Here is a 13,463-nt window from a genome sequence, read left to right as displayed (position 1 = left end):
GGCTTTTATTTTGAAACATTTCTCTCTGCGCCATATTGACGTTTCCCCTGTGGGTCATTCAGTAACGCTGAGCTTGTTTTTCACTGTAAAACATGGCTTTTCAGTGTCAGAGGGATAGTTATATGCAAGAAGTATGTAAACGTCGTAGACTGTATATAAGTGTTACCTTTTAATGTAGAACCTACCGTAGATAATTTAATTCCTCCTCACACACTTAGCTAGGTGGCTAATGTTACTGTGTTTACTGTGTGAACATGTCAGGTGTGTGTGTGTGAGAGTGAGAGAGTGTGTTATGTGTGTGTGTGTGTGTGTGTGAGAGAGAGAGAGAGAGAGTGTGTGTGTGTGTGTGTGTGTGTGTGTGAGAGAGAGACTGTGTGTGTGTATGTGTGTGTGTGTGAGAGAGAGAGACTGTGTGTGTGTGTGTGTGTGTGTGTGTGTGTGTGTGTGTGTGGTGGGGGGCATTCTTTAGCTGCATTAATAGTGTCTTTTGTCTTTCTTTTCTTTTTTTTAATCTTTCCCTTTTGCAGCTTGTCACCTCAGTGGTGTCCTGTTCACCCACCGAACTCAAGCTGGACAACAACGGCAAGAAAGAAAAAGTGAAGGGCTTTAATGTGATATTAAAAGACACCATTCTGTTCCCTGAGGGAGGTGGACAGGTGAATATTAGTCTACATTTACATTAAGTCTACATATTACACTCGCATTTGCATACTGGGACCTGATAGGCTGTTACATTTTATGACATAATAACACTTACCTGTTGCACGTTGAATACTTTTTAATATCAAATGATAATTTTAACAATATTGCGTTAGCAAAATGGCTGATGTGAGCGTTTATAAACGAATCATATAAGGAATTCTCAAATCTGATTGGTCAGAAGGTGCTGATGTATTTTCTCTAAAGTGAGACTTGTCACATGAAGATGTCACATAAATATCTGAGTAAATGTTGAAAAGTGAGGAAATTGTTTAGGAAGGAGTCACCGGTAGTCACGTAGTTAAGGCTCTGGATGTTGACTGGAAAATTATGGACCCTGTGCTCTGACCACAACCTCCGATGTTGGAATACGTGAAGAAAAATTTGTATTGTAATGTAACTGTGTGTTTGAATGTGTGGAAATTTGGGACACAGCCTGATGACTATGGAACCATTGAGGATCTGGAGGTGTTGCGAGTGTTGAGGCAAGGAGCAGAAGCCGTTCACTTTGTCAGCTCAGCGTTAGAGGACGGCCGTGCAGTTAGGCTCAAGGTGGACTGGGAGCGTAGGTTCGATCACATGCAGCAGCATACAGGTGAGCATGCAACCCACACACACACACACACGCACACAAAAGTTATCTCTGTCGCTCACCTTATAGCAGCTATAATTGTTTTTTTTTTCCCTTCACAAGCTTTGCAATTAAAGGTGGGGTGCACGATGTTTGAAAGCCAATGTTGACATTTGAAATCACAAACAAACCCAAATGGGTCCCACCCCTGTTTTGATAGCTTCGCCCCACATATACATACGTAACCCGGGCAAGTATTATGGCGGAACCTGCTGGGGCAGCTGGCCGAGGGGATATTTTTATCAATAAATGAACACAAATGTGTTTTTGTAGTACTGTGTGTTGTACCGTGAAAGGTTTACTGTAGCTCCGTTTCACGTGGAAGACGTTCAGTTCTCTGTAGAGCTGATCCTATATTAACACGGGTCCTGCTTCTTGCCTTATCATAAGCCTTTTGTCGCTTTTCATTTTTATCCACCATGTCAATGTTTCAGTCGCTTTCTGCTAATGTCAGACATACGCACTGAACACTCTCTCCGCCGCATATTGACAAGACACACCCCTTTATGCTCATTGGCTACACGTTTGTTTTGTTTGTTGGCCCGACTCAGCTTTCTGAAGCATTTCTCAAACAAAGTGCACCCCACCTTTAATTAGACCATGTCAGACATGCTGTCAGAACTGCTGATATAAATGTTAGAACAATCACAATATACTGTGTCACAACCTTGTTGCATTTTAGTCACGATTGAGTTGTTTTTTTTTTTTTTTTATCTTTTTTCCCACAGGCCAACATTTGATCACTGCCTTAGCAGACACAATGTTCGGATACAAAACTACCTCATGGTATGAGCCTTTATTCTCATCTTCATACTTTAACAAAGCATTTTCAAAAGTATTCCAAACCCATTGTTTGTAGCAAAGCATTTTTTGATGCACCTGAACGCTATGAGATGCGTGTGTGTGTGTGTTCATGTGTTAAAGCTTGAATTGTGCTGCAGGGATTTGGGCCGTCAGCGCAGCAGTATTGAGTTGGATACGTGCTCCGTGAAACCGGGAGAGATGGAAGCACTGGAGGATGCGGTCAACGACAGGATCCGTGCTCATATCCCAGTCATCGTGCGCCTCCTGTCCTTAGACGACCCTGATGTGGAAAAGGTAAATGCATCGTTTCTCAAAAGTGTAATACGGCTGATTCTACGTACACACATACAGAGACTCGCAGAGCCGGCGGCTTCTGGTGAGATGACCGACTGTACTAAGCTGAACTTCACGTAAATACGAGCGACTTGGTGCGGCGACGCCCGACGGGATTGAAGCACAGATAAACACAGCTGAAATTTATACACAAACATTAAATCTCCCTCTAGAACGTTCTATTTTAGCGGCTATATAATTCACATAGAGTCCTAGATAGTACCCACTGAGAAACGCAGTTACTATGACAACCAGTCGTAGGAACGCCTACCGGCGACTTCATAGTTGAACGGCTTGGAACTTGCTTCGATAAAATCCCCGTAGGTGTGAACGTAGCATAAGAATAAACAGGATATACTGTAGGTGTGTGTGCTATCATTAGAGCTGATCTGTGGAGAGCTGTTTGTGTACACAGGTAAGGAGCAGAGGGCTTCCTGATGATCATGCTGGACCAATTAGGATCATCGATATTGAGGGAGTAGATGCCAATATGTGCTGTGGGACCCATGTATCCAATCTCAGTCACCTACAGGTTAGTACTCAGGGAGAATTCAGTGGCTATAAAGTGGTTATGACGTTTCCTCATTGTTGTAGCAAACAATCCAAGGATGTGGTCTAAACAAAACATTATGTCTTTAGCAGTGATTATTTTCCATTAATAAATAATAGCCATGTCCCGAAGTGTTATTTTAGAGCTGTGTATCTTAGAGCAAGTCGTTTTTACACGTTATATTCAGGATTGATTGAACCCAACCCAATAAAAGTGCTGATTTTATCTGAATCCTTTAATAGATGTGAATTCTCTTTATCCTTGTCAGTTCTGCCGAGGGAGAAAATGATGGCTGGAAATACTGTTCTTAACACTGACATTCTTTTGGCAATATTTTATACGTGTCTTTGTTTTTCTTTACAAGGTGATTAAGATTCTCGGGACAGAGAAAGGGAAGAAGAACAAGACCAACTTAATTTTCATAGCCGGAAACAGAGTCCTGAGATACGCAGAGAAAAGCTACAACACGGAAAAGTCGCTGACGTCACTGCTGAAGTGAGTGAGTGAGTGAGTGAGTGAGTGAGTGGGTGAGCGAGTGAGAGAGATAGAAAGAGAGAGAGAGTGAGTGAGAGAGAGCGAGAAAGAGAGAAAGTGAGAGAGAGAAAGAAAGTGAGAGAGAGAGAGAGAGACACTTTTCTATAAGCATTTATCTTTATGCAGGAAATCACGTAATGATTGTGATGTGTGCTGTTCCACAGAACAGGGCCAGATGAACATGTTGATGCTGTGGACAAACTGCAGAAAACAGTCAAGCGCCTTCAGAAGGTAAAACTCTACTATAGATAGTCGTCTGTAAGACTTTTACAAACTTATAAAACCTGTAATTTCTTGGCAGAGTAACCTCACTGTCATCAGGGACATGGCCGTTCTTATAGCACACAACTTTAAGAGCCAGCCAGAGAGAGGAAACTTCTTCAGTTTGCACAAGTGCGTGTCCATTTAAACATGTAAACAAAATGTAAGATATCAGTAGCTTTAAAGTCTCTCTTTACTTTTCCTGTGTTTATTTTATTCTTTGCTCATAGCAAGGACGGGGACAACGAGTTCATGAACATCATTGCCAATGAGATTGGATTTCAGGTGAGGTGTCAGTGGAGTAGAATTGGCATCATTTCATATACAACAAACAATGTCAAGATTCATCTTTTAATACTGAGAGACTTCATAAGATTGGAACCAAACCTTCTTTATGGTGTATAATTTCAGTTCCCAAGCAGTTATGATTTGGCCTTTGTGTGCAGGAGACAGTTATTTTTCTGACAGTCGGGGAAGAGAAAGGCGCAGGACTGTTTCTGCTCGCAGGTCCTGAGAACATCATAACTGAAGTGGGGCAACGGTAAGGAAATAAGTCGCAAACCTTCCATCACTGACTTTACAGCATTCACCAGACACTGTCATTCAGAACAACTTACATTTAATCTCATTTTATACTTTGTGCTTTGTTTCTGTTTCTGTCTGTGTCCACGTGCAGGGTAGCGGAGCTGCTACAGGGGAAAGGTGCAGGAAAGAACGGGCGTTTCCAAGGCAAGGCCAGCAGCCTGGCGAAGAGAGCCGAGGTTGAGGCTTTGCTTCGGGAACACAGCCGCCGGCGCTCAGAAGGAGAGGAGTGAGAGATGAGCAGGTAGATCCTGGTGCTCTCACGGCCTACGGCACACCAAGCTTCAGCTGGACTGACGACCGACTCGCTTTAAACACATCATGACAAATTAGAATCCTAACTATTTTAACTACTACAACTTTATTTGTTAAACGGCTTGATCTTTGTGTTAATTGGCAGTCTAAATTAAATCAGGTTTATTTATGAAGCATCAAACCCCTAATCTCTGGGTTCCCACCTTCACCTTGTGTGTGTGGCATTGCATGCCACATCAAGAAATAGACTTCCCTGGGATAGACTTCAGGTTCCTTGGATGTCATCAGAATTTGTCTCTTTTTTATTCTCAACTTGATCAAAAGATTAACGCTTGATTTATTTTCTGTGCTAATTTTCGGACAGTGCTGCCGACTGTAATTAAAAATCACATTTATACATTAATGTTTCGAGATTATTATTGTTTCTATAGCAACAGCTCATACAAAGGGACCTGGATGGCAAACAATCTTTAAATAAATACTATAATGGTTGATATGGTGAAGCTTTCTGTAAGGAGATGTTTACTATCTGATTCGTCAAGTCTTGAGGACAGAGGACTTTGTGCCCTTGTTAACCGCTAGGCTTTATGTCAGGAAGCAGTTTTAAACGTTTTCATACAAGAAATCAAAATTTGAATTAGAATTTTTCCCAAAGATCATGTCCAGTGATGTCTGTTCAGTTACTTACAGTTAAATATTGGCTTAACTACTGTATATAAAATGATAAAATCTTTTAAATTGTTAAAGATCATTAAATCGTATGTTTTCAGTATACAGGTTTAGAAGAAATACTTCGAGCCTGTGACAAGATTCACACGCTTTGGAATGTTTTATTAAAAATAAACATTTTCAAAAATAGAATTTTACAGAAAGCCTCTAGCATTTCCATATATACACACAGACAAAAATAAATTTTACGATACAAGCAGCACTTTCTGTCGGATTGTGTGAAATAAGACAAAGTGCTTCATCTCAGTTCTTAAAAACGAACCTCATCTAAAAGCGTTTGTGAGCTTGGGCTGGACGCCAAGCTTGTTCTCAGTCCACTTAAAGAGCACTAAGATACGAGTAACGAGATTAAATAAAACGGTAATCTAAACACAACATCATAATCCTGAGCAATAAACAGCCTTTTTACAGTGCTTAAGGACGTCTTCTGTCTTTTTATTTTTTTTTGGTGGGGTGGAAACCAAACCGAGTAGAAGTCCGTGTCGAGGTCGAGTCAATACAGCTGAAGAGACGTGCTGTGAAGAACGAGAGCTGGAAAATACCCCTGAGGGTTTGTGTTTTCACTACAGTTGTCTTTTAGGGAGTTCTTTTAGAGGTGTTTCTTGCTCTGTAAACTCAGGGCTCCAGACATGCAGTATGGAATGATGCTGACGGTGACCAGCGGAACGGTGGCACTCTTACAGAACGACAGCAGGTAGAAGAGCACTGCCGTGTGCGTCGGCGGTTTGATAGAGTCGAAAAGGTGGAGCAGGAATAGAGAGCTGAGCATGCAGCCGATCCTGTAGGGGACGCTGGTGCTCTTCTTGCTCTCGGTATAGAGTGGCGAGTGCAGGCCCAGGCCGAGACCGAACAAGGTACCCATGTTACGAAGCAGGCTGGCAAATGGCGTCGAGTCCATGTGGACCCAGGCTGGGTTCACGCACCATTTCTGAGCTTTTTCTAAAGTCCACAACAGATCCACTCCCACAGCCTTCAAGAGAACGTAAAAGCCCACGGCAAAAACGGTCAAGAACAGAGTGATGTTGCAGTACCGCTTCAGGCTGGCGTAGTAGATCCACGTCTGCCTGTTGAAGATTTCAGCCACGATTATACCTGTGAGGAAGACAGGAGATTTTAGTTTTGCATTAATCTGGCTAGAAAGTTTCCAAATGATATGCATCGACCCTAACGAGAACCGACCTGTAATTACACCAGCAATGACCTGATGAGGGAAATGGGCAGCAAGGAAGACTCTGGAAAGACAAACGCAGATCTGAACGGTCCAGAAAAGAGTCCAGAGGGTGCCACGCAAGTACCTGGAACAATGAAGCAAAACATGATAACATGAAGGGTGCATCGAAACCAAAACATGTAGCAGTCTGATACATACTCATAAATGCTCTGGAAGTAGATCCATTACAAGTGACCTGATAAAAGATATTAAACATATAATTTCTTTGCTAGCTGCTCACGGCAGCCACCAACAACCTGGCTAACCTCAGAAAACAACAGCTCTACAGTAAGTATGACACTCTTGAGGAGGAAGAGAATTGACACCCAATGACGGCAATTAAACGTACTTCGCACTAAGTACAGAATCACTGTTATGAAGTGAAGCAAAACCCAACACCGCTTGACGCAAGGTATCTTATGTAGCTAGCACATGTGCACTATTTCAAATAAACAAGATAACATGAAGAACCTAGCCTGGTAGCATTACTTCATGCACTATTCATGGCCACTACTGTAACATGGGAAACATGAACAGAGGTAAGTTTTGGGAAAGTCCATTAGGAAATGATATCTGATATTAATTAAAGATTCTTACAGTGCCTTAGTGGAACATGCCTTCTTTGTGCCTAGCATGATGGTGAGGATGGAGGTGACCAGGGTATAGTAAACTCCAGCTGCACCCATAGCATGACCCGATGGACTACCTGCATCAGCAAAATGACCAAAACACACAACGTTGTCATAAAAAAGACCACAGATGAGTAAAGTAAAATGGTTTGCTCGTGGCGATATAAGGACTCACCTGGGCCTGTCTCACAGGTCATGGGAAATTGTTCGATGTGTGGCACAGATGTGTTGCTGTAATACGGCGTCTCGTGGACCCACCAGTAGGGCCGCTCTCCAAATAGGATCCTTCAGTTGACAAATTAGAGAAGGACCAAAAAGGATCAGTATTTTATGCAAACTATGCAATTTAGCAATTTTTTTGGCAACTGTGAAAAAAAAAGGTTGTACTTGATGTACATTTTCGTAATATGACGGTTGCCACATTATTTTTTTAACATATTAAGTTTAAAAAATATGAATAAAATAAGACAAGAAATATTTTTATATATAACAAATAATCATTTTAAAAATAAATATATACTTATCTGTTCGTTATATCTTACCATTTGAAAACAAGGTTCAGCCAATCCCCGACCACGGCCACCCAGATAAGTTTGATGCCCACAGATGCCCTTAGGTGGAACCAAATGGGGAAGAAGATGAAGAAGGTGTTGCGCAGATCAGCAGCAATGGAGATGAACAGGAACCAGCCCTGTGCGTCTTTGTAGTGAGTCTGTAGATATTGTGTGGAGCTCACACCATAGCCATGTACAGCATCCATCAGCGTGTTCATTCTGATGGCTTTCCTCTTTAACTAAATCTGACTGTTGATTAGCGAGAGAGAGTCAGAGAGTAGAGAGAGAAGTGATAGCCTTGAGCATGCTGGTCCTGGGCTTTATATCAGCAGGCCCACCAGCTAAACGCATGGACAACTCTGATCTTTGGACCTTGTACGTTTGTAATAAAACAGAGGGGACAGAGAAAAAAGTTAGATACAGTTAACAAACAGCCTGTTTGTTGGAAAGCAGAGTGAACACAAACAAGAGAAGTTAGAGCACTCTAAGCTGGTTTGAATCTAGAAAATTAGTCACTATTAATTATCATGCATTTTCAATGCTAAAAAATTAGATGAAAAGATACAAATTTTAGGAAGGTCATGATATTATTTACATAAAGTTTACTGGTTAGAATTATTGTATCCTGCAGACTCTCTGTAATGTTTCAAATGAACTTTTATTTGATATTATTTTTAAGATGTTTTTCACGTTTTTGTAGTTGTTCACTATGTATTACTATGTGCACTGTTTAGCGGCATTTACTTCTTTAACCAATAAAGTGACGTGACATACAGCTAAGTACGGTGACCCATACTCAGAATTCGTTCTCTGCATTTAACCCATCCAAAGTGCACACACACAGCAGCGAACACACACACCGTGAATACACACCCAGAGCAGTGGGCAGCCATTTATGCTGCGGTGCCCGGGGAGCAGTTGGAGGGGGTTCAGTGCCTTGCTCAAGGGCACCTCAGTCGTGGTATTGCCGGCCCGAGACTCGAACCCACAACCTTAGGGTTAGGAGTCAAACTCTCTAACAATTAGGCCACAACTTCCCCACAACCAATGCATTTTTCCCATATAATTGTTTGAGATAAAAGCCGTGTGTGAACGCTCTCCTGTTTTCTTTAATTCCTGCAATCTATGTTGGATCGTCAGATGTCCTGACTTGGATGTGCAGAGCAAAATTTCACTTGAGCACTTTTCACTTTCACTTTTTCCTGCAGGTTTTATTCCGATATGTTTTGCACTATGTTTTGAAAAGCTTCGGTGTAATATATTCTCTCGGTCGTGTTGTAATAGCAAGCAAATGTGATTGGACTTGTAGAAATTGTTTTTATTTACAGTCTCAGGCTGTAAAGGTAAAAGAAGCCTCGCTGTTCAGTAAAACAAGTATAAATTCACCAGATGGACTAAAAGCTTGCAACAGCCATATTCTATTAGTTCAGATGCTTTTGGTATATTTTGATTCCAGCGTATATTATAGCAAGCTACAAGAATAGTTTGATTATTTTGTCAGAGGCATGAAAAGAATGATCATGTATTTGCAACAAAGCTTTTATAGTGTCTGGCAATCATTCATTCATTCATCTTCTACCGCTTATCTGAACTACCTCGGGTCACGGGGAGCCTGTGCCTATCTCAGGCGTCATCGGGCATCAAGGCAGGATACACCCTGGACGGAGTGCCAACCCATCGCAGGGCACACACACACTCTCATTCACTCACGCAATCACACACTACGGACAATTTTTCCAGAGATGCCAATCAACCTACCATGCATGTCTTTGGACCGGGGGAGGAAACCGGAGTACCCGGAGGAAACCCCCAAGGCACGGAGAGAACATGCAAACTCCACACACACAAGGTGGAGGCGGGAATCGTACCCCGACCCTGGAGGTGTGAGGCGAACGTGCTAACCACTAAGTGTCTGGCAATCAGTTACTACTGATTTGTTGATTTGTATTCAACTAGGTTTGAGAAAAAAGAGGTGGCTGTTTTCAATCAATTTGTAGCATATCTGTTGTTACTGAGAGTTTATCAAGGCAGCACAGTTCACAAACAGCACTGAAATGATTTTTTTTCCTTTAACCAAATGTATGTTTTATGTTATGCTACGCAACACAATGAGTAAAAATCGGCTACCCTGTTTAACGTTGAAAAGACCATCCAAAGATAACCTCTTTTATTTGGTCTAATGATGTTAGCGTCGTCATATGACATCATATTCTGTGTGTCATGACCAATCAACTTACCCCATTTTTTGTTATCAGTCCTGGACAGCTTCACCGTTACAGTGGGTTGAAAGTTCATGGACCCTGTAGACTCCTGGATACAGCAGGCAACATGTAAACATGATGGTCCAGCCTTGAATAAAGTCCAGGTGAAGGGGGCAACTGAAATCTGAAAAAGAGGTAAAACCATTAAGTCTGCATGCCTCAATCCCCATCATCTGTGCGTCAGCGGTTGTGTTGGGCCAAGCGCGGTGTCTTTGCCGTCATTGAGTCATGGATCTGCTCCATAGTTGGGGGGTGAGTGTGGCGGTCTATTTGCAGACAGAGTACATTGCCTATGAGAGTTGGTTTCAGCTGATATCCTACGTGGCAGACCTGCACACCACCTTCTTCATCTTCTTCCCCATCTGGTTTCACCTGAAAAGGGATGTTGGCATCAAGCTCATCTGGGTGGGTGTGGTTGGGGATTGGCTTAACCTGGTGCTAAAATGGTAAGAGATTCTGAAAAGTAGAAACATGTTTAGACTATTGTTCAAACTGCTTTGTATCTCAGTAAGCATTTGGTTTACAGGGTTCTTTTTGGAGAAAGGCCTTACTGGTGGGTTCATGAAACCAGGTTTTATGGCACTGAGTCAGCACCTGCTCTAAGGCAGCTTCCCATCACGTGTGAGACTGGACCAGGTATAATGCATGACACGCTCTGCAACAGTCACGATTACTGTAATTTATCTTTGATCATATTGATTCTTATTGCGTGGTGAGTCGAATTTTCTTGTTGTAAATGGTTATGCAACTGAGATGGCAATAAATGTACTAATCGGCCTGGATGATGTCTTGTCTTGAGCTATCTTAATGCAATAACCTAAGGACCAAGTTTGAAATCAGCCTATTGATAATTCATTGATAGGAATAAATCATTGACCTGAATTATGCTTGGATGTCTTGAAAACGCTCCTTCCTTCTCCTACTTTGGCCCTTTGTATTGCTCTGATCTTATCTTGCAAGACGTAGTTTAAGGCATTTGTGTACATGTTGTTTACTATTATGCACTGACTGATTATTTGCTAAGAGATAGCTGTCTGAAGCCATTCACAATTTGCATCACTATTTCATTTGCATGCATGACACATGCCAGTCATTTCACAACTCCATTTGTCATTTGCATGCCTTCCATGATTTCTAGCCATCATCTGAATAAAAAGAATAAGAAAAATTTATATAAATGTTTAAAAAAACAAACATTAGCTGGTTGCTCATGCTCGAGAGATCTCCGCTTGCTTCTTTCTTTTAAGGAAGCCCTTCTGGTCATGCAATGGGCTCTGCTGCAGTAGGGTATGCAGTGGTCACATCATTGCTTTCTATTGCTAGTCAGAGAAAAGCTCCTGCTTCGGTTTATTGGTGAGTTTTAGTCAAGGCAAGCAAGTGCCAATCTCTTGCATTATTTCCTATATATACTCTTTACTACTGTCAGATTAAAGGTCTCAGCATAATACAGAGATGACATCTATAAGGTTTGCTCGAATATTCTTTGACACTTTGAATTGGCCTTTACATAAAAGTGCTTCAGTACTGCTATATTAAGAAGATTGTCACTCCACAAAGTCATCCATCTTGTAATTAATTGACTCATACAGTCTCCACATGACCTCTTGTTTGCACTGCGATTGTGTAATTTTCTCTGGAATTCAGCCAAACATCTTCTCTGTATTGAGTATGCTGAAATCCTTAAGCCTGCAGAAGTGTTTATTATTATATTGAACCGATTTGACACATTATTTTTTCCCAGGATTTTAAAGTTACTGTTATGGATGCTGTTGGGGATGGTTGAGCTGTTAGTCTGCGTGTCTCGTGTTTATGTTGCTGCCCACTTTCCCCACCAGGTTATATGTGGCGTTATCTCAGGTGGGCCATTTCTCCACTGATTGACATTAATATACTCTCCTTTGTCACTATCTATGCTTTATTACCTAAGTGGCTTTTGATATATCATCAAACAAACTCTTGTCTCCTGATGCCAGGTATCGTTGTAGCTGAAGTATTCTCAAGACAGCGATGGATTTACAACACCAGCCTACAGAGTTACTGCAACATCACTCTGTCCCTGACCGTTGTCGCCGTGGGCTTTTACGTTCTCTTGAAGGCTGTGGGTGTGGATCTGCTGTGGACTATAGAAAAAGCTCAGAAATGCTGCGTGAACCCAGCCTGGGTCCACATGGACTCGACGCCATTCGCCAGCTTGATGCGCAACATGGGCACCTTGTTCGGTCTGGGCCTGGGCCTGCACTCGCCACTCTATATCGAGAGCAAGAAGAGCACCAGCATTCCCTTCAGAATAGGCTCAATTACCCTGTCATTAGCCCTTCTGCAGCTCCTGGACTTTTTGACCTTCCCGTCAGATAACCATACAATCTTTTACATTCTGTCATTCGTTAAGAGTGCAGTCGCTCTTTTAGTTCCCACCATACTTGTTCCTAGATGTTTGTCCTTGTTTTTCCAGGAAAGGAAAGTTGAAAAGTCCTCATAGATAACTATTTCAGATGTTGATAATGGTGAGTGATAAATACTTAGTGTGAAAGTCAGTATATTGGTTATGTTCCACAACGATTTAGCTCAGGTTCTCGTCCATGCACTTGCATCAGGCTTCACATGTTTGTTCCATGTTTTCTGAATACACCTCAGAGACCAAGTACAGAAGACGTATTGTATCATATTTAAAGCTTCACACTTCTTGTGCCTAAGAACAATTCTGCCAAGTCCATTCTGAGACCTTCTGACATCAAACAATGGTTTTCTGTCAAGAATTTAAAATTTGTTCTGATTTATTACAGAGCTGAAGGTATTTTATAGCAACTACAAGATTTTAAGAACCTATTAATGATCAGTTGTGAAGAGTGGTTAGAGAGGTTTGTTTTGGTGTATTTTAACTGAAGCCATTGTGTAGTTGCTGGGGAATTTCCTTCCCTATCTTCTGAATGAGTCTGGCCCATTCACTACAACTTGACTCATTTCAACAAAAAACATGTCCAAAGGTCCTTCTACCAGCTCTTGTACTCTGAACTGCTCACCGAAGTCAGTGTTCTATACGTGTGGGATTGTACAATGCTGAGTTACTAATTGCCATTGGGGCCATGCATGTGCTTGTGCGTTCCTTTGCTGAGATTGTGGAACTTTTATGGAACTCGTAAAACTTAAAGGATCTGTGCATTTAAGTGCAGAAGTAAATTCAGGAGTCATGTACATTTTGTACATTTTTCTTGCTCTTACACAACTGATGAACGTGTCAATTAATAACTAATGACTTCAATCAGCTTTGAACATTAAAATCCCCAGCTGGTCCTTTATGCTTGGATGAAACTTTTATCCTTTTAATACTAATTATGTATTTTATGTTGTTGTATATTAAACCAAACCATTCATTTACCTTTTGAAGTCTCTTGTGTTATTTATGCTTGCAAAAAATGTTTTTTTTTTTATTC

General features: G+C 41.5%; 3 protein-coding genes across 3 annotated transcripts; 2 read left to right on the top strand and 1 right to left on the bottom strand.

Moving 5' to 3' along the window:
• Nucleotides 1–5,048, top strand: aarsd1 (alanyl-tRNA synthetase domain containing 1). Its single transcript, XM_060863966.1, has 12 exons — nucleotides 1–131; nucleotides 528–656; nucleotides 1,135–1,294; nucleotides 2,059–2,116; nucleotides 2,272–2,428; nucleotides 2,883–2,999; nucleotides 3,382–3,512; nucleotides 3,716–3,782; nucleotides 3,853–3,944; nucleotides 4,043–4,097; nucleotides 4,259–4,353; nucleotides 4,489–5,048. Exons 1-12 carry the CDS (start codon nucleotides 93–95, stop codon nucleotides 4,625–4,627), a joined length of 1,239 nt encoding a protein of 412 aa, XP_060719949.1. The 5' UTR covers nucleotides 1–92; the 3' UTR covers nucleotides 4,628–5,048.
• Nucleotides 5,049–5,459: 411 nt separating this feature from the next.
• LOC132841591 (glucose-6-phosphatase catalytic subunit 1-like) lies at nucleotides 5,460–8,071 on the bottom strand. Its single transcript, XM_060863967.1, has 5 exons — nucleotides 7,760–8,071; nucleotides 7,393–7,502; nucleotides 7,186–7,294; nucleotides 6,558–6,673; nucleotides 5,460–6,470 (listed from the first exon to the last, which is right to left on the bottom strand). Exons 1-5 carry the CDS (start codon nucleotides 7,987–7,989, stop codon nucleotides 5,968–5,970), a joined length of 1,068 nt encoding a protein of 355 aa, XP_060719950.1. The 5' UTR covers nucleotides 7,990–8,071; the 3' UTR covers nucleotides 5,460–5,967.
• A 2,084-nt stretch (nucleotides 8,072–10,155) lies between these two features.
• g6pc1a.1 (glucose-6-phosphatase catalytic subunit 1a, tandem duplicate 1) lies at nucleotides 10,156–13,407 on the top strand. Its single transcript, XM_060863968.1, has 5 exons — nucleotides 10,156–10,478; nucleotides 10,559–10,668; nucleotides 11,280–11,385; nucleotides 11,774–11,889; nucleotides 12,006–13,407. The coding sequence occupies exons 1-5, from the start codon at nucleotides 10,261–10,263 to the stop codon at nucleotides 12,509–12,511; spliced, it is 1,056 nt and encodes a 351-aa protein (XP_060719951.1). The 5' UTR covers nucleotides 10,156–10,260; the 3' UTR covers nucleotides 12,512–13,407.
• Nucleotides 13,408–13,463: the final 56 nt, after the last annotated feature.

This window comes from Tachysurus vachellii, chromosome 2 (assembly GCF_030014155.1).
Source record: "Tachysurus vachellii isolate PV-2020 chromosome 2, HZAU_Pvac_v1, whole genome shotgun sequence".
NCBI classification, from domain to species: Eukaryota; Metazoa; Chordata; class Actinopteri; order Siluriformes; family Bagridae; genus Tachysurus; species Tachysurus vachellii.
The sequence above is the reverse complement of the archived record's forward strand: the minus strand, read 5'-3'. Positions and strand labels throughout refer to the sequence as shown.

Coding starts and splice junctions, on each gene's coding strand:
- aarsd1 (XM_060863966.1), top strand. CDS start 93: ATGGCTTTTCAGTGTCAGAGGGATAGTTATATGCAAGAA. Junction 2,117..2,271: donor GGATACAAAACTACCTCATG/GTATGAGCCTTT, acceptor ATTGTGCTGCAG/GGATTTGGGCCGTCAGCGCA. Junction 4,354..4,488: donor ATAACTGAAGTGGGGCAACG/GTAAGGAAATAA, acceptor GTCCACGTGCAG/GGTAGCGGAGCTGCTACAGG.
- LOC132841591 (XM_060863967.1), bottom strand. CDS start 7,989: ATGAACACGCTGATGGATGCTGTACATGGCTATGGTGTGAGCTCCACA. Junction 7,503..7,759: donor CTGAACCTTGTTTTCAAATG/GTAAGATATAAC, acceptor TGTCAACTGAAG/GATCCTATTTGGAGAGCGGC. Junction 6,674..7,185: donor GCATGTTCCACTAAGGCACT/GTAAGAATCTTT, acceptor TCATTGTTCCAG/GTACTTGCGTGGCACCCTCT.
- g6pc1a.1 (XM_060863968.1), top strand. CDS start 10,261: ATGGATCTGCTCCATAGTTGGGGGGTGAGTGTGGCGGTCTATTTGCAG. Junction 10,479..10,558: donor CTTAACCTGGTGCTAAAATG/GTAAGAGATTCT, acceptor TTTGGTTTACAG/GGTTCTTTTTGGAGAAAGGC. Junction 10,669..11,279: donor CACGTGTGAGACTGGACCAG/GTATAATGCATG, acceptor CTTTCTTTTAAG/GAAGCCCTTCTGGTCATGCA.